Source organism: Carassius carassius, chromosome 24 (assembly GCF_963082965.1).
Source record: "Carassius carassius chromosome 24, fCarCar2.1, whole genome shotgun sequence".
Classification (NCBI taxonomy): domain Eukaryota; kingdom Metazoa; phylum Chordata; class Actinopteri; order Cypriniformes; family Cyprinidae; genus Carassius; species Carassius carassius.
The window spans coordinates 14,721,909-14,742,363 of NC_081778.1; the positions used below are offsets into that span (position 1 = coordinate 14,721,909).

The window sequence follows — 20,455 nt, forward strand, 5'->3', positions numbered from 1 at the left end:
ACAAGCGAGATAGGCATCTCTTTCTAGTTGAAGTTTGTCGCGAAGCTACTTCCACATTTGTCCACGACACTTTTGTCATGTGGTTTCTACGTCAGTAAAGGCGGTAACAACATCATTGACTGGCGACTGAACTGCCCCATGTCACTGTTTAGAATGGGAATTTTCTCATGATTTACAAGTAGTTGAAAATATTAGAAATATTGTTAGTAATCAGCTGGACAAAATATATAACACTAGCCTAGTGGTTTTGGGATATTTTACTGCAAATATCTTACAAATTGTACCTTTAAATTAAGTAATTATCATTCATTACCACACAAACATGCCCTCTTTCTGTGTAAATAAGGCTCATTGTACCGTGTTTTGTGCTTTATTCACAATAAAATTTAAGCAGGTGAAAAATAATTTTTTATATGAAAGGGATGTTTGTGTGCACTTTCTAGTAATCATGACAGCAGTAAATCAGCTGATTATTATCAAATGATGGAGAGGAGTTTTATAATGGGGTATTTATCCAAGTTCACGTGTGGTAAAGTGCACTTTCTGCATTTTTGAGATGTTGTGTAGGTGTCTGGATGTCTATGGTGGGACTATGCTGTACAGGTTCAGAGGTTTTGTGAATGTGTATTCGTGATATTGCCTGCATAATTCATTTAGTGAATCAAGTGCTAAACCAGCACATGCAAATATATGCTGCTTTCAGCGTAGTTTAAAATTGTTATTATGCAGATCTTGAATATCTTTAAAAAGCCTTCTATTTATGTTCACCCTGAGAACTGTGTTTAAAGCTTATCTCATTTGGCATTAACCTTCAACTTTTCTGCTTTGTTGCATTTATAGTAAGTCTATTTATCTGTAATGACAAACTCTAATGAGAGTGAAAGTGCTGCACCTTTGGGACATGAACGTCCTTAACTCCCCCACCACAGGGACTGTAGGGGGAGGCGTTTGACATGCCCCTGTATTGAAGAAGACAACATGGGTGGGAGGGGATAAGCAATAACAGCATGCTTGATGTTGTGCCCACCATGAAAGCAAGCAATGCAGAAAAGCTAGAAGAGGTCCATTAAATTCAAAATTAAATTTATGCATTTAGCAGAAGCTTTTATCCAAAGCGACTTACAGTGAATTCAGGCTATCAATTTTTACCTATCATGTGCTCCCGGGGAATCTAAAGGAACACTATTATAACAAATTATATTATAACACATTATATTATTATTATATTACATTATAACACCATTATAATCAATAAGCATGTGACAGTTTCATTTATTATAATTGGAAGATTAGCCACCTTATTTTTAACACAAGAGCAGATGGGATCATTTTTAACTTCTGTTATCAGCTGCGTCTAGTTATGTTTAGTAATCTACGGAGTCCATATAGCATCCCATCCCATTTAAGTAGACTAAAAACAAAAATTTGACAAAATATTCAAACAATTTATATCAACTTTGATCAGATTCTTTGAAACAGTCAGCTTTATTTTTGTCTCATCATGTTTTCATCAGCACTATATTTTCATTTAAATATGTCATTATCATCACCGCATTTTCTGTCATCTTTGTTATCGTTGATCAAAAAAAAAAAAAAAATGTAAAATTAACGACAGCTTCATCAATCATTTTTATGAAAAAACTACTGGCTGCCAGAGATGAAACTAGAATATCTGAACAACAGCCTGAACTTAAAAAAAAAAAAATAATAATAATAATAATAATAATAATAATATATATATATATATATATTGTTAATATCCTATAATATATATATTATATATATTTTACACATTTTAGGGAGAAATTACATGGACTCACTGAGCAGAAACTCAACGTAACACCCATCGGTGTGACTCACACTCATTACACATCAGAAGAAGATTGATGGGGAAAAGTGATTCACTTGTTTAGCGTTGCTGATGTAATTACAGTTTGCTAAATAGGCTTCTACATAATGGTTTTGCATGCATTTATCACAGAGATCTTTGTAGGTACTTTGCTAAGAATATTCACAAAAGGCTCATAAGAACAGAGCAAACTTTGCTTCTTCAAACTTGTTCACCCAGTCAGATTTTTAAATATACAGTCATTTTGCCAAAAGCATATTGGATTTAAGATAAAAAGATTCAGTTGAAGCAGTCACAAAGAATGTCATATTTACTCACTGTTCCGAGTATTTTACTGGTTTAGATTAAGTGCTTGAAATAGAGTGACTGCCTCCTTTGATTTCAATGCTGAATAAAAAAAAAATGGTTACCTTCACCACAGTCTTGCAATCTGACCTAATTAGGATGTTTGTGAAGGGCTCTGTGCAAGACTTGTTGCAAGACGAGTCTTTCATACTAATTCTTTCTGGGTCTCTTCCATCTCAACAGACTGTTTCTGCTCTGTTCTCTCTGCTTTGCAGGTATTTCAGTAACATCACACTCGGTGGGCGGGACTATTCGTTCAATAATGAGGGCTACCTGGCCAACCCCTTTCTGGATGTCATCTCCTACACGTCTGGGAGTGGCTGGGAAGACGTAAGAACTAATCAGAATTCTATTTCTGTTTGTTCTTGTGTAACCGCTTTAATGGATTGGTAATGTCCAGGATGAAAAGCAGCATTGCAGTATGCTAAGCACTACAGTAGCAATGCGCTGGAATGGATATTGAAAGAATACTACATATCATTCGAGGTGTCTTGACTTGTGCGCTGTTAATTATGCATATGAACAGTTGCAATACATATTGGTATTTAAAGGTAATGGCAGACCATTGTTTTATTTGAAATGTGCAATTTACGTCATCATGACTATCGTAAAGATGTACAGTACTTGCTGTCTTAGAGCTGCAAACATACTGTACTCGTTTGGAGCAGTAAGACATATAGATTGAAAGCAGTTTTAAAGTGATATACAACTTGACACTACACTAATTTCAAAAACCATTTCCCATGACAGTCCACAGTAGAAAAAACCTATTACAATTAACTCTGAACAATGCATCACATTGTGCATTAGAGAGAGTGTTTTGGTGTTGACGATGCACTTCTTCCTCACTGCACAGAACCGTTAAAGCCTCATATAATATATAATTAGGGTTTCAAGAGGACATACATAATTTACAATTAGCTCATGTTTACATTTGGTCCTGTTATCTATGCATGATACCTTCAGTATGCTATTAAGATAAGCAATGCTTTCCTAAATTATTAGCCTGCGACTTTATTATTATGTGAAGAACAATAACCGGAAAATAATTAATTAATCAGATTTGATTTCCTCTTTTCCCTCTCCCCCTTTCTTCACTAGTTATGTTTGTGTTAAATATGTCTGAGTGGAGAATGAATAAATAAATAAATGAATAAAAACTCCCTTAAATTTATTGGCTTCTCATATATCAGTGTATCGTACATTTCTTCCGCAGAGCGCTGCTGTCGTGTAGACAAAATAACTGATCCCAAACCCAGCTGAGTAAATATAGCTGGGGAGAATGTCATATGCATGAAGGTGCCACTCAAGTCGATGCCTTAAAACAGAATTATTAATATTTAGATGCCACAAAGATGAGCGTAGAGACTGAAAATTGTAATCCCTGGCAGCACTTGTGTTCTCCACCTCTACAATCTGTTAACAGGGAAAATGACAGCGGATTATGTACTTCTAATTCCCTCGGGCAAAATTCACTGACATGGAGCCATAGGAGTAAAAAAGTTTTGGTACAGAGTGGGGGTTATTTTCTGCTGATCCCCCTAGCTTGTCACAGTCTAAATTTATGCACATTATATATTGTACACAACATAGCTTAAAATCAATGCTTTTCAGGAGAATTCTCATGCGTTTGACTAATGATTGCAGTTTGAACCACAGCACATTCTGTCGAGTGCCAGGCTCACGTTAACTGGCTTCAGTAGTAGAGTGAGAGGATGCACAGGGATTGTTTTGCCCTGGGCATCTTGAAAGGTCGAGTGTTGATCGTTTGTTCTGTCAGTGTTCTCATATAGGTTTTGTTTAGGTGCCAGCGAATGAGTTCCTCCTCGCTGCCGATTCTACATTTAGTCTATTCTGAATCAGGCCAGTCTTTCATTTCATTAAAATCTTTCTTTTATCCTGTATTAAAGGGATCGTTCAACCAAAAATAGAATTCCGTCATTATTTACTCTCATGTTGTTCCAAACCCAAATGATTTTCTTTCTTCAGTTGATCATAAAAAGAGATGCTAGACAGTAAGTTAATGATACTCTGGTGACTACTGGGGCTGTCAAACTGCATAAATAAGAACACTGTAAACGTATTTAGCTTAAACTATGCGAAATTGTGATTTGTGATGTGATTTGTATGAAAGTGTAACATTTAAAAAAAAAAAACAGTAAACATAAAGGTCGGCCCCTAAACCTAACCATCCATGGGGTGTAAGCAGATTATACGAAAATGTATTGTTGAGATAATACAATCATATGACTAGGCACCGATTAACCAAAATGTAAAATAGTTACAAATTCCTTTGAAATTGTGTATAGCTTTGTGTGAGGAACAGACCGTTTACTGAAAATCTTCTTACTCTGCCTTATCTCTCAGATCCCATTTCTTTGATTTTATATTTGAAGTTGGCATTACAATTGGTTGTTAGACATAACAGCATGGATTGACATGTCTTATTGTGTTACATATGAGAGTTGTGGCAAATGAGAATATTATTGAAAAACTGCTGAATCTTATTCCGTTCCAGACTTAAAGGTATTGAATGGCTTCTAATTGAATGGCTGTGTTTCTCAACCACGGAGCTGGGACCCACTGGGGGCCTCAGCACAATTCCAAGGGGGTCGTAAGATGGCCTAAAATAATTTAAAATAAGACAAAATATGTTTTTAAACAGATGTAGATGTAGACTCTTGGAAAACCTGGATATAGGGATTTTAAAAGTGTGATTTCTAGACCTGGAAGTGTCATGGAAATAATTAAAATATTAAAAAGTCTCTGAAATTTCTACAGTGAATATACATTTTTCTAGTTATGTAAATGTAAAAAATATTTTATATATTAAAAATTGTGGAGAACCTGCTATTTGTATATACTAAATAAAAATCAATGTAATCACTTGCTGAATTACAAATTGAATTGTTGTTTAAAATGGTTGTATTAATTTACTCATTTAAAAATACTACTCCTAGTTTCTGTAAATAAAAAAGTATAAAAACTACATTTGAAATGACATGAGTAAATCTTGATAGAAGATAAATTATTCTATTCCTTTAAAACTTTCTTGCCTTTTTTTTCATTAAATTTTTTGGTAATATAATGGTACACTATTAAAGACAGTGGAATTTGGTTGTTGTTTTTTTAAATCTCTGCACTCCTAAAAACCCATCAAACGGTGCAACAGTCTGTTAAGGGTTGCATGGTGCTGATTCTGGCTTTGGCGTCTGCTTCTCATTTGCAGATATGTTCTGGAGAAAAGTGCTGTTAGAGACATCTGGATGCTTTTGTACTTCAGAGTCACAGAGACTTTGTCATTTACATAACATATTTAATGGAGCGCCATAATGTACATTTAAAAGGCTTCCATGCTGTCAATGTAGGAGGTTTTCAATTTCCAATTGTTTTAGGAGGGTGCTCTACACGATGCACGCTGTCTTTGTATTCGCTCCGTTCTTTCTATGGTTCTCTTAAATGCATTCTGTCTAACACGGAGAAGACAATGGATTTGGATGACTCAACTTTTATATGCCTGTTGTGCACAAGGCACTTCATGTGATGGCTTCAACATGCAGCATTTATAGCGTTTTAACAAACTAACCGCTACAGCGCTTTTGATCCCATTTGTCCGTGCTGTTCTCGTAAATCGATACATATCAGGGGGGGAGACATTTAAGAAATGAAATGCCAAGCACATTTCTCCAAACCCTCTTTGTACCTGTCAGGATGTGTCCATGTGTGTTTATGCCGTGTAAATCTGCTAGTGGATTTGTAAGGATCGCGCTGGGGTAAAAGCGACTCGTTTTATCCTCCTCACATGGGGACGTTCACAGGGACAGGGGTGTCATGGCAGCATGTTTGTGTTTCACCCTGTGAAAGTATTATCCGTTCCCAGGGGAGACGGTGTTTGATCAGGCCCCTGCTCTTCCTCTGCCTGCATGAGGCTCTGCCCCCTCAGCTGCAGGATCTCTGGTTCTCCACACATGCTCCACCACTCCTATTTCGGTCGTTTTGTCGGCCCACATTCCAACATCAAAAATAGTTCAAACATTTGACTGCTGCTGACATGGATCGACCCTGAGAGGTGCATTTTGGAGTTTGAAAAGAGTAAGAAAGATTCGGGGTGGGGGGCTTTGGGTGCTGGTGCACAGAGAAGGAGAAAGATCAGAGAAGAAATTGAAAGGACATACAGCTAAGTATGGTGACCCATACTCAGAATTCGTGCTCTGCAATTAATCTATCCCAAGTGCACACACACATCAGTGAACACATACACACACCCAGAGCAGTGGGCAGCCATTTATGCTGCTGCACCCAGGGAGTAGTTGGGGGTTCAGTACCTTGCTCAAGGGCACCTCAGTCATGGTATTGAAGGTGGGGAGAGTGCTGTACATTCACTCCCCCCATCTACAATTCCTGCCAGCCCAAGACTCGAACTCACAACCTTTGGATTACGAGTCCAAATCTCTAACCATTAGGCCACGATTTCCCCATAGAGGGAGAAGAGAAACCCAACAGCACATTCAAATACTTTAAAGAGTATTATACGGACATGACACTAAACACTGTGCATCATTAGCATTTCTATCCCTCAAGCTGCTGCAAAAAGCCACTCGGATCCGACACAGTCCTGCCTTGCCTGGCTGTGCAACTTGTAACACGCTATGCATATTTTATGAAGCTGTTCAGACATCCTAAATACAAGATGGTGTCACCTGTTGAGATGTGTGGCTGGATCTTGTTCCGTGGCAGATTCTGGGCTGACGCTGTCCGTCAGATGCAGACTTGAACCAGAAAACTCAACATTCCCTTCCTGTTCCCTTCCCTCCCATCAGCGCTGCTCAGAGACAATGGATCTTGGGTTAACAGACTGTAAAGGCCCATTCACACCAAGATAGATGACTATAAGGATAACTAAAACAATAACTACTACTGTTATACTAGCTCCCACACCAATGTGCGGTTACATTTACTGTCATTTTGCTCATTGTTGCTTACATTTCAATACAGATCCATACGATTGGGGATTTTTCAAGAGGGCAAAAGATTTCCCCATTGGTTGAAGTTGGTCAAGCAGATTTGCCGCAACAGAAAGCAGCTTGATTTGGAAGTTAAGCTTAACGCAACTGTATGGAATTTTTTTTTTTGTTAACCTTGAAATGCAAAAATCATTCTGCTGGTATACTGAATTCAAATAAGGCAAATGATTTGTGTTTCTTTCCCATAATCCCCAAAGGTTTGTTCTGAAAGTATGTTAGTTTGGAGAGCAGGTACAAAATTCAGCAAAAAGGGCCGACTGTTTTACAGCTGCAACAAGTGCATGTGTACACTATGGGCAAGTTATTTATTTTTCATTGGCTCAAGTTAAAAAATATAGATGTGAATCATTACCCTACATTTTTTTAATCAGATTAATGATTTTTTTTTTAAAGTGTAAACTGCAATTACGAATTCCACTCACTTAACTGTACTGTACGTTCTCATTAAAAAAAATGGTTAAGTTAGGTGTTACCCTTTCAAAAGGTACTAATATGTTCCATTTAGATACTAATATGTATACTTTAGGTAATAATATGTACCTTTAAGGTACTAATATGCTCTGTCCAGTTTGTACCTTTTTTACTGAGAGTGTAGAGGGCTACATACATTTGCTTTAAGGGATAGTTCACTCTTTAAAGCAAGATATATACGGATTGGCTGTAAATATTTGTATTATCCATTAGCTAAGAAGAAGATTTTTTTTTTCTTAAAGTAACTCTAACAGTATTGTTCCTCTGTTGTTATCACTGCCCTATTCTCTAAAAATTATCATTCTAGTTATCACCCTTGATGTGAACTGGCATTTAAGGAGGGAGAGAGTGAGAAAGCTGACAAATGGACAGTCAAACTGACCCAAGCAGACAGATTGATGAACAGAGAACGAGACAGGGACCAGGTGAGCCGATGTCGCAGAATCAGCTTTTTGTAATTTCCAGTGATCCAACTCGGATGCATTTGATTTCAGAGCCTTTGTAATGGCACAGCAGTTAGAAGTGGGTTAACTAGCCCAATGAGACCATCACTTGCAGGAATCAACTGTACATGCAGACTGCTGCCATTTCCTGTTCGATTATTTTCAATTAGATGCCTCTGTTTTGATCCTGTGCTAATATGCAAAGTCATTTAGCTGCCATCCGCTGTTTGATATCTTAGGGTCATATGTGTGCACATACATGGCATATGAGAAGTATATTTATTGTCCGCATGTTGCTTTTTTTTCTCAGGCTTGTTACCTTTTCCTCTGTGGCCCATCACATAGCTAAAAATCTGTCTTTTTTTCTCTGAAAAGAAAAATCCACTCATTCCCCAGTGAATAAAAAGGGCACAGGACTGTTTTTAGAGAGCCCTTAGCTATAAGCTCACAGAGGAACTAGAGGAGAGCCTTTCATTTTTCACTATCCTTGCCCACTTTACAGGCTTAACCTGAGAAAGGGAAGCCATTCCTGTCTGTAATCCAGCCTGAATGACTATTAGAATAGATCGTTTTAAATAGCTATAAACGCTGAAAAGACCTTTGACTTCCTTGTGTTATTGATTCATGAATTGGATTCAAAATGAGCAGTAGTCATTTTTAAACAGCTTTTGTCATTGTCATTATAAGCACAGCCTAATAAATTGATATCTCAAATTACTGGTTACATTTTTGCAGCTACAAAGTCGCGAATGGCTTCTGACCATGTACTATCTGTGTGGTTTTAGGTGGGATGGTGGGAGAACGGGGTGTTACGTCTGAGGTATCCTGCTTGGTCTAGATATAGCCCCTTCCTGCAGCCGCCCGATGATGCTCAGCACCTGAGGGTCGTGACCCTGGAGGAGCGGCCCTTCGTTATCGTGGAGCTAGCAGACCCTTCCTCTGGAACCTGCATTAGGGACTCCGTGCCATGCAGACGGCCTCTCAATGCCAGGTTAGTACTGTTCTGACCACCTTGACCGCCGTTTATCATGGCTTTTCTGTATGGTGGAAAAGCAACATTGTAGTAATATTGTTTTAGTGGGTCCCAAGAAACCAAAGTTAAATTAGAAAATTGCATGTTTCACGGGTCTATGACCTTTCAGTGAGACAGACATTGCAGTGTCATTCTATATTTTCCTAAACTTCTGCAAATGCAGGTGTTAGTGGAGAAATGCAGTAATGCATATCTTACAGTCAAAATTATATAAGCACTGCACAGCCTCATATGCCAGAACTTGATCTTTATATTCTTATAATCTTTAGCTTGTTCATTGTTTGGACAACAGAGTAGTTTTAATGTCTTAAATGTTTTATATTTCATGCCAAATTTTAATTATTTCAATTTTATTTTATATTATTTTATTTACTTACATCTTAAATACTTATTAATATTAAAAGCTATTATCACTTGAGAAGGCTGATGGCAAAACAGTGGTTTAAAAATAAAGATGTCTTCATAACTTGCACTTAATTATTTTTATTACTTGTAATTTAATATTTAGGTATGCGTTTATATTTTATTTGTTGATTTAAAATCATTATATAGCATGCCAATGAAGTACTTTGAAATTGAAAATTGAAGCTGTAAGCATGGCCTGTTTTTTCTTGTTCCAAAGAGTTCCATTCGGAAGCTTTGGTCATCTTTCTCCGGTCATTTGTCACATTCATTCCGTTTGGTCTTTATCTCTGTGTCTCTCACTTCTTCCCCCCAATGCATCACTATGGAGTTCCAGGGGCTATACTCACATGGCTTAGCTTTGAAATCGATCACTCATTTCCTCTCTCTCTTTATCTCACCCCCCCTCTCATTTTGACTTTGCCTTGTGGCGATCTCTATTCATACTTAGCAATCATGTTGCTTGTCAATCTGCTTGAGCTCTTGCCGTGTACATGTGTCTCTGTGGATGCTGCTTCACTACTCCCACACCAGGCATATGGATGCCCATGTTTCGTCTCATTATATCATTTTTAGTTATATCAAAGAAAATGTACCAAGACGGTATACTACTGAAAACCTTACATATTTCATTTTTATATTTCATATTTCAACTCTCACTCCTTTTGTTAACATTGTTTCTCTAGTTTTCTCTCTTACGGGGTATACTGTATATGTCTACACACACGTGTGTGTGTGTGTGTGTGTGTGTGTGTGCACGCACAGCACTTATATTGTAAAATAAATATTGTGAAATATTATTACAATTTAAAATAACAGTTTTCTGTTTTAATATATTTTAAAATTACTCCAGTCTTCAGTGTTACACCAACCTATAGAAATCATATTTAAGAAACAATTATTATTGTTATCAGTGTTGATTATTTTGTGTAAAATAGCAAAATAAAGTGCAAAATAACAGCATTTATTTGAAATCGAAATCCCTGTCACTTTTGACTATTTTAATGCATGCAAGAAAATAATAAAGTATTACGTATTATATCATATTATGTAGGGATGTCCCGATCAGGTTTTTTTGTCCTCGAGTCCGAGTCCGAGTCATTTGATTTTGAGTATCTGCCGATACCGAGTCCCGATCCGATACTTCTATAATACATAAAAAAAGAATAAAGAAGAGCGAAAAAACAGATCCAGGATCTTCAATAAATTACATTTTGAAATATATTCAAATATAAAACAGCTATTTTAAATAGGCTAGTAATAATATTTCAAAATCTTACTGTTTTGCTGTACTTTGGATCAAATAAATGCAGGCTTGGTGAATAGAAGGGACTTCTTAAAAAAAAAAAAAAAAAAAAAAACCTTAACAAGCTTACTGTTCAAAAACTTCTGACTGGTAGTATAGGCAACTTTATTTTTTCTCTAATTTCTAGCTTTTAATTGGCTTAGAAATCTATAAATGCTGGACAATAACAAATAATAATGATTTGTTTATACAAACACCGTTTATCACATAATAATGCAGAATAGTTTCTATACTGTAATAAATACTATGTCAATCAGCACTGCATTGTTCATACTTTATTTGTCACCTGCTGGAGATGACTTGAAGAACAATTTATTGTCGTGATCGTATATTAATGTCTTCGTGTTTGCATAAGTTTCTGTTTTCCTGTGCGCACCACAGCATAGCTGGACGCTTTTGTCCATATTAGGAATATCCTGATATCAGCGCGAGAGCGTGCTCCGGCTTCGAGTATGAATGAAACACACACTGCATGAGAGTTTAGCGCTCTCTGATGTTCATCTCGCTGTATTCTGGGTCCGAATGAAATATCAGGTCATGCGCAAACTATCATGTCTCTTTGAGTTTGAATCTATATTTATTCACACCAGCTCTTGAAAACAAAGTGATGTCATGCCGCACGCGTTGCTGTTTCTGTGTGGAGTCAAAAGGGTCTAACTCTGTGCCACCGCATAACAAAAGATGTGTTAAAAATTAATGAGAATATATATATATCCGAGTCCTGATAGGGAGGTAACGTCCGATTCCGATCGAGTCTGAAACCACGCGATCGGGCCCGATTTCCGATCACGTGATCGGATCTGGACATCCCTAATATTATGTTATATTATTACATTATATTGTATTGTATTATATTATATTATATTATATTATATTATAGCTAAAAAACAATGCATTAACAAATGTTAAACTGAATCTTATTGCACAGTAAAAAAAAAAATAAATAAATAATATGTGATGAATTTTTATTGACACATGCAATAAACCTAAGTGACCATTTTCTCTCTGATTAAAGTGCACTTCAAGAAGGGGTGGCACCTATGAAACAGTGCTGCAAAGGATTCTGCATCGACATCCTTAAGCGACTGGCCAGAATTGTCGGCTTTACCTATGACCTCTACTTGGTGACCAATGGGAAACATGGAAAAAAGATTGATGGAGTTTGGAACGGGATGGTGGGAGAGGTGAGGGAAGCTTTTTGTGTTGTTCACCTATTTTAAACCAGCCAAGCTTGTTGTATTCCCTTCAGTGCCTCTTTTTATTCACTGCACTGATGAGTACTGTAAGTCCCCTGGATGCACTGTCAGCGATATCACAGAAAAGACTTCACTTGAATATGTAAATACAGGCATTAAGTGGAGAGAGGACTACAGATTAAAGGCAAGACTGCTGTTCTCTTTAGTATTAGTACTCATGATGATCAAACACTGTGGTTATGGGATAGTTAAGGTCATGGTGCAGTGTTTTTGAAGAAGTTGCAATATGGAAACAATTTGAGCCTTTGACATGTTTCCGTGTTATTTGAATACATGAGGATGTATTTGACTGTGTGGTTGAGTGAGTGTCTTATCCAGGGGTTTCAACTCTGAGGCAGGGGTTTGCAAACATTTTAACACCATGTACCTGATGAAAATGAAGATTCTCTTGAGATGGACCACTTTCCTATAAAGTGTAAAAACAGTAATAAATTTTCATGCATAAAGACCCATTTTGGTGAAAATAGTAAGTGTGATATTATCAAAGACAATACGTTGTTTCCAAAGTTAATTAACTGGCTTTTATAATGGCATTTCTATTTAAAAATGTGATATATGCCTGTGATGGCAAAGCTGAATTTTCCAGTGTCACATGATTTTCCTTCCTTCCTTCTTACTGGTGTTGATAACAGTTGTGCTGATTAATGATAAATGTAATGCATCCTCGCTGAATAAAAGTATTAATTTCTTTTTTAAAATAAATCTTACTTGCTCAAAACTTTTGAGTGGTAGTGTATGAATTTTAAGTAACTTAAAATTTCGTAACATTTCTTTCCCTGGTTTCATTTTTTAAACCATTTTATAAAGTAGTAATGTTAATCAATGTTCTTAATGAAAGTTAAAGGGTTGATGGAAAGCTCAAGGCTTTTCTTATCAGGGATACATGAGAGGCTGAAACCCCCTGCTCTTTGTAAAGAGTTTGAACATGTAATTCCTGCACAGTGCATGATGTAACAGAGAAGTCACTTGTTGGCCTGTTTGATGACAATTCCCACCCGTTTTTGTCGGCCTCCAGGATTACTGAAACACTCTGAAACCTTTTAACATAGTGCCAAGGGATTCTGCTAATGGGTCACACACACATACTGTACACAGAGGTATCCAAGAAAAGGCTTGAAGCCAGCCAAAAACAACTTGCGAATGTATGCGAGTATGTATGACAGACAGGAGGGTTGTTGTCTTGAGAGCGAGACCCTGCTGTGGCGCTCACACCATGGAGTGACGCCTGTTCGAGACAGTTGCTAGGGAATGGAAACAGCTCTTTTCACTGTCTCATTCCTTCTTCATTTCCATTCTTCTGCTCTTACTATTTATCATGGTATCGTATGTGTTTTTTCCTCTTCTCTGCTCTTCGGCTTTTTCTGTGACGACATTGTTTTCTTTCTTTTAATCTTTTCCTTTCTCTCTCTCCCTCTGCCTTGCTCTCTTTTGGTCTCTTCGCTGCATGTTTTGATGTCCAGCCAATCAGCTGTCAGCACAGCCCCTGTAGGCGCAGTGCTAAGGGTTATTTTCTCAGGCTGCAAGAGTGTGTATGTGCGTGAATGGCTTTGATCTTCTATCTACGACAGGTCCACATTTCCCTTGTGCACCATGCCGGCCTGCAGCAGGACCGGGGCTTTGGCATGCTCACAAGGAAACAACTTCATCGATATTTTTCCACAGTCTCTGCAGACCAACAAAAATGCTCACTTTCCACAAGGATGCAAAAGCTCTTGCTGCACTCTGGAAATTATACTACCTTAACAAGCTCTTCTCCCACACACACATTTATACGTCCAGGAAGGTGCACGTCTTTTCGGAATCATTGCAGCGTTCAAGCTGTCAGAGAAGATTTGGGAAAGCTTGTAACTTGCATGACTTTAGGCAGTGAGTCAACTCTGCACTGTCGCCATAAATCCCGTTCCTCTGCATCATGAGCTTTCCACACCATTCAGGAATATAAAACAGAATGCAAAGTGAGAAAAGAGCCGCACTGGAAAGTAAAGATGTTAATGTTGTCCCTCCTTTTTGGTATTCCCAGACATGCTTTTTCTCTGTATGGGGTATACTGTCTCGAGATGGATGACCTGCCTCCTGTAGCATCTTGGTGTGCAGGCTTCTCACTACACTATCTGCTCGACCAATTTATGGATACTGGAATGCAGCCAGTACGTGGATTGAATATTAATTAGAGATCGAGGTTCACTGAATTTGCAGATAGACCACCTGTTACTTACCACATATGGCTCATGTGTTCAGGCAAAATGTTGATTTCTTGCTGAGGACTCACCTCCATATCACCATATCGTGATAGTTCTAATGAAAACTGGCTAGTGGATTTTGCATGCTGAGCCACTCCCAGTGCACACGGGTATATAAGGCAACAGCAAGGATCCACTTATTAGGTTTTACGCTGAGGAGCCGAGAACGTGTCCCAGCAGCAGCGAATGGTTGAAGGTTATGACATGGGGACATAATGTATCCTTTCCCTCCATCAGGGAACGAGGGTCACGTACATAACCCAAGACGTTCCCTATCTGTCTGTAACTACACTGTAATGCCACAACCTGAACACCGTCAAAACCCTGAGGCACTGCAAATGTTGGCTGTATCATATCAAGACAAAAGCTACACTAAGATCCTAACCTTCCCAAAGCCCCAGTGCAAATTCACTGACCTTGATACTGCAGGGGACCAACGGTGAATACATCGCAGCTGGAGAAGGCCATGTTGCTGCTCCGACCACAAAAAAAGATTTCACCTTCTGTGAAAGATTGCTTCAAATCTTCCATGTTAGTTCTTTCAGCCTGGATTGATGGGGAGGCGGGCCTTCATGAAAAGGTCACTACAGAGACCACATTCTACCTGTAGGGAGGTGACATGTGGAGATACTGATATGGGCTGACCCAGGTGGCAGTACTACATATGTAATGGGTCTCTGAGGCAGGTTTTACCAAACTTAGGGATGGAACAACTGCCAGAAGAGACTGACAGAGCGGGTCTGTGAAGAGAATACACAGACTTACGAGAGGGAAACGTTACCGTGGAAGTATACACATATGGGATTACCCATATTGAATCACACCATATGGACTCTTAGCCCAGCACAGTGGCTGACTGGGACTCTGGGCATGCTAACACCAGTACTGAGCCTGGCATGAGACTGCTCCACCTAGTCTGACTGCCGGGGGTGCTGGAGGAAGCTTGACCAGGGTTTGCCAACCAGGGAACTCTACTGGGAGAAGAAAGGCACTTACATCCCCTTGTTAAAGGGGAATTGTGCAGCTAGCTTGACACCGAACCAGTTCTTCCCGCCAATTACCTGTTACCCAAGGTTGTAAGACCTTGCAAAGGTGTTAGGTTTCACCCATCTCGCAGCTTGACAGATGTCCGCCAGAGAGGCACTGTGCGACAACGCCCAGGAAGAGGCAGCACTACAAGTGGAGTAAAGCTCTCATCCCCATGGAGCACGGCTGGAATCCACTATCCAGTGGGTCAACCTATGCTTGTAAATAGCCTTCCTTTTCTGCTAACCTTCAAAGCAGACAAAGAGCTGCTCAGAGCTTCTGAAGCTCTGGGTGCAGTCCACGTATATGTGTAACGCTCTTACGGGACACAGCAACACCAAGGCTGGATCTGCCTCCTCCGGGGGCAGCACTTGTATGTTCACCACCTGATCTTGGAAGGGAGTGGTGGGAACCTTGGGCACGTATCGAGGCCGGGGTCTCAGGCCAGCATGGGAGTAGACATTCTTCACTTACCGAAAATACTTGGAGGTCACAGAACCTCTTGATGGAAGTGAACGCGATCAGGAGCACTGTATTTAGAGACAGGCACTTCAGCTCAACTTAATCAAGCGGCTGAAAGGGGCCCCTCTGAAGTCCAGTCAGGACAACAGAGAGATCCCAGGAGGGTATCAGGGGTTTCCTAGGAGGATTTAACTTTCTGGCACCCCTCAGGAACCTAACGATCAGGTGTTGCTTCACCAGGGACTGGCTATCCACTGCATCGTGATGTGCTGTGATAGCTGCAACATACACTTTCAAGGTGGAGGATGACAGCCTATTCTCCAACTTTTCTTGCAGGAAAGAAAGCACAATTCTAATCGAGCATCTCCACACTGTAAACCCTAATGTTGTCTTGACTTAAAAAATCAAGTAATGTTGACTAAACATTACTTAAAATTTTGCGTTTTGGCCCTGTCACTTAAAAATATGAGTTAATTTAACTAATTTACCTTCAAAATGCATAAACTTAAGATTTCAAGTGTTGTGAGCTCAAAATCATGAGTAATCCTTTGGAAAAACTCGACGTCACTCTGTTCTTCCTTTAATGTGATTGGCCATGGGAGGAATTCTGCCTAGCAACAAGGGAACAAATGCATTGATTGGTGGATTACAAAATTCGTCCTTTTGGTCTGTTTGGTTTGCTGAACTACATTTCAAGAGGACGTTTTTTTTAGTGTATTATGTTAGGTGAGTAAAGTTATGTAGATATAAAGTTGTTTTGCATGATTTCTACTAGTGAAATATGTTATCCTTGTGGTACGTGATTTTGATATGGTAAAATACTACAATAACGACAACTTCGTATTTGATGAAGTGGCCCAATCGTTTTCCTTTGAGAGAAAGAACATGGCAGCTAACGTTACTGCTTAACTCGTTAGACCAATACACTGAAAACCCTAATAAGTTGACTGAACTAAATTGATTGAGTAAACTCGTTGCCTCAATTTAATTGAGTAATGGAGTCTCCCAAAACTTACATATTTAAGTTTATTTAACTTGACGCTTTTGTAGAAAACCCTAATAAGTTGACTGAACTAAATTGATTGAGTAAACTCGTTGCCTCAATTTAATTGAGTAATGGAGTTTCCCAAAACTTACATATTTAAGTTTATTTAACTTGACGGTTTTGTAGATTGTACTTAAATCACTCAGTTCACCAAACTTGGTGCTTATTTAATGTACTTAAACGATTATGTTCACTTAACTTGGTATTAATTTCAAGTGTACTTATATATTTAAGTTAACTCAACATGTAAATTTAACTAAAAATTATGTTCTTAATTTTGACCGCACACTTTTTGCACACTGAAGTAAAACAAATAACAGCATATTTAAACTTTGACCTTTTGACAAAATGTCACAATATTTATGAAAATACAGTAAACCCTATACTGCACTGTAAAAAAAAAGTTGTGTCAACTTAAAAAAAATAAGGCAACTTATCGCAAGGGCTTTTTTGAGTAAACTTAACAAAAAATTACTATGTTTGCGTATTTTAACATCAACCTAATCCATTGGGCAAAGTTACGTCCAGTGGAAGTCTTTTTATGTCTTTGCAGACCTTGAAAAGATGTCCACTGAGGAGACAGAATGTTTTTATGATGTCTTTTTTAAAATGTTTTTTATGTCTTCTGTACGTCCGATATAGACGTTCACAGATCCTCCTTACAAGGTTCTGTGACTTTATTTCTTTCAGACATCTAGATAAGCTCTTATTGAGAATTAACAGAGGTTTAAATGTTGATACATTATACATTTGAAGTCACCATTGTGGTGGAAAGTGTTTGGTTTAGTTGGGATCTTGGTACAGTTACTTCTTATGTAAGCTTGTCTTTTGCTGCTGTAACAGTGTATTTTAAAACACTGTTTTTGTGGTGAAGAAAGACAAACTTAAATGAGCTCAGGTGTTATCAGCTCTTTGCTGATGTTGGCTTGTCTCTTGCTGTTGTAACTTGTGTGTTGTAAAACACTGCTATTGTGGCAATGACAGTTGAGATCAAACATGCACATCTTGCTTGTAATGGTGACAAGTTAAAATAAAATGTATTGCTGCAACTGTGGATTCACTTTTATGGATAGAAACCTAGTAGATAAAATAATGTACTTACTTTTTGAAAACAGATCACGTCGTCACAAACAGACATACAGATTTTGGATATGCATCACATCAATGGTGACAATCAGAACAAAAAAGGCTGGATAATAAGGATGAGTTTGTGCTATGGAGCTCTTTTGTTTGTCACCGTTGTTGTGATGCATATGCTAAATCTAGAAGTCTGTGTGTGTGAGTACTTGATTCTTTTACTCAAAATATTTCAAACACATTCATTTTGTCCATCTTCAAAATAAGTATTTTGCTCTTGGTGCCCGTTATAAATATCAAACAAAACTTATTTTATGATCTCAAATACGTATTATGTGATGACTTTCTCATCAACAAAAAACAACTGATAACACCTGAGCTCATTTAATTTTGTCTTTTTTCACCACAAAAACAGCGTTTTAAAATACACCATCCCAGCAGCAACTGGACCAAGATCCCAACTAAACCAAACACTTTCCACCATAATGGTGACTTCAAATGAATCAAGTATCAACATTTAAACCTCTGAGTGATTTAGGTACAGTCTACAAAAGCTGTAGCCTGGGTGATAGTGTCTACCAGTGCTGGTGGCAGATCACTTAGGTCTGCCACGTCCTGTCCAGGGGCCCCACGTGGAGGTTCCAGAGATCTGGACGTGGGTGCTGTATGGTGCCCAGACCTTGAGAAATGAGGTTCAATTAAGTTTTTGAAATTATGCAGCACTTTATATTAAACATATTCAAAGATGGTTGAGCATATAATTTCAGTTGGTCAAAGTGCTTGTGCCATTGAATGTGAGTTTTGTTATTATCTGTAAATATTATAAAACTGTTACAGTTCTTGTAGAAATATCATTACTAGTTTTACATGTAAATGTTTTATTACATTTCATGAATTTTACATTAATGTACATCTAATTTTAATGTCCAACAACTAATATTCACTTGCATTCATTTTTAATATATATCATTTACAGAAAGCACATTAAATTGCATAAGCACTTTGACCATATGTAACTGTGTTCAGCAACTTTGTTTTGTGGCCTTTTTTGATCCATAATGCATTTTTCACGTCAGAGCTGTGGCACAGAGTGTAGTTGCTCCAGACATATGAAATACTGTTGCACTCATGGGGGCCAGGGTTCTAGTCATGACCCAGTCCTGGTCCCTTTCTCACTTCCTGTATTTTCTTGTTGCTTCTTCACTATCCTATTATATATAATTATTGCAGTACTCATTCACACATTAGCATATTTTAGCTTGGTAGGTAGTTACCTACCTTTCAGTCTCTCGATCCTCTGCAAGTCTCAGTTGCCACATGTTCTCTGAGCAAATCTGAGGTTCCCAAGAAGATCAAAGGTAGGGAAATCTCCACCTCAGCCAGTCTGTGACATTTTGGATGTGTTCAAATCCATTAGTCCATTAGTCTAGCCTCTTTGTCAGGTCGGTATATGACACAAACAAGGAATAATCAGTAAAACTTTACCGGGGCACAGCAGAATTTTACTAGGTGTATTGCTCCTGTAAAGAGTCCCTATAAATCCTCTAAATAAAACTTTCCTACTGCTAATAAAAGTGGCAAAAGGGCAAAAATACAATCTTCCACTACTCCTGTTCACTAGGTTGTGTACAAGCGGGCAGACATGGCGATCGGCTCTCTCACTATCAACGAGGAGAGGTCAGAGGTCGTGGACTTCTCTGTGCCCTTTGTGGAGACGGGCATCAGTGTCATGGTCTCTCGCAGTAATGGAACCGTGTCTCCCTCTGCATTTCTTGGTGAGTTTGTGTCTCATGTGAGCCATAATGCTGCATCATATTTGACTTTAATCAGTCTCTGCTGCATGTGATTATGATGTATGACTTTCCAGGTACTGGTGCATATAATTTCAGAGATCATCAATCAGACTTACAGTTCCCTTTCAAAACAAACTATTCATCACTCTTCCGTGAGAAGAACTAAATCAACATTTTTCAAACAGAATCAGTGCTGTAGATTTATTTATTTATTTATATATCTTTTAATTTATATTTTATTTTATATTTTATTTTAATTTAGAGCATAGAGCTAGCAACATCAAATTAATGAGTTCAATTCGCAGAGATTGCATGAACAGATAAAAATATATCGCTTTGAATAGTTGCAATAGTCAAAGTAGCTTGAAGTGTCTGCCAGATGTGCATTTTATTTTATTTTATTTTATTTTAGAGCATAGCACTAGCAAAGTTGAGGTCATGGGACCAATTTCCAGATAAAAATATATACTGTTCCTTTGAAATGAAATTTAAGTCACTCTGAATACAAGTGTTTGCCAAATGTCCAATTTATTTTCTCATTTTTAAGAGCATAGCACTATCAATGTCAAGAATGCATGAACAGACAAAAATATATACCTTAAAATGCAATTAAAGTTGTTTTTTTAATAGAGGTGGCTGCCTTTTGTTTTGTTTTTTTGTTTTGTTTTGCAATGTCAAGATCA

At 38.0% G+C, this 20,455-nt stretch overlaps 1 protein-coding gene across 1 annotated transcript in view; it reads left to right on the forward strand.

The window, feature by feature from the left end:
* Positions 1 to 20,455, forward strand: part of LOC132102889 (glutamate receptor ionotropic, NMDA 2D-like) — a 45,237-nt gene that overhangs the window by 12,414 nt on the left and 12,368 nt on the right. The window contains exons 5-8 of the mRNA XM_059507597.1: positions 2,410 to 2,524; positions 8,918 to 9,123; positions 11,889 to 12,057; positions 19,601 to 19,754. Coding sequence (XP_059363580.1) covers positions 2,410 to 2,524; positions 8,918 to 9,123; positions 11,889 to 12,057; positions 19,601 to 19,754 — 644 coding nt within the window. The remainder of the gene's footprint in view (positions 1 to 2,409; positions 2,525 to 8,917; positions 9,124 to 11,888; positions 12,058 to 19,600; positions 19,755 to 20,455) is intronic.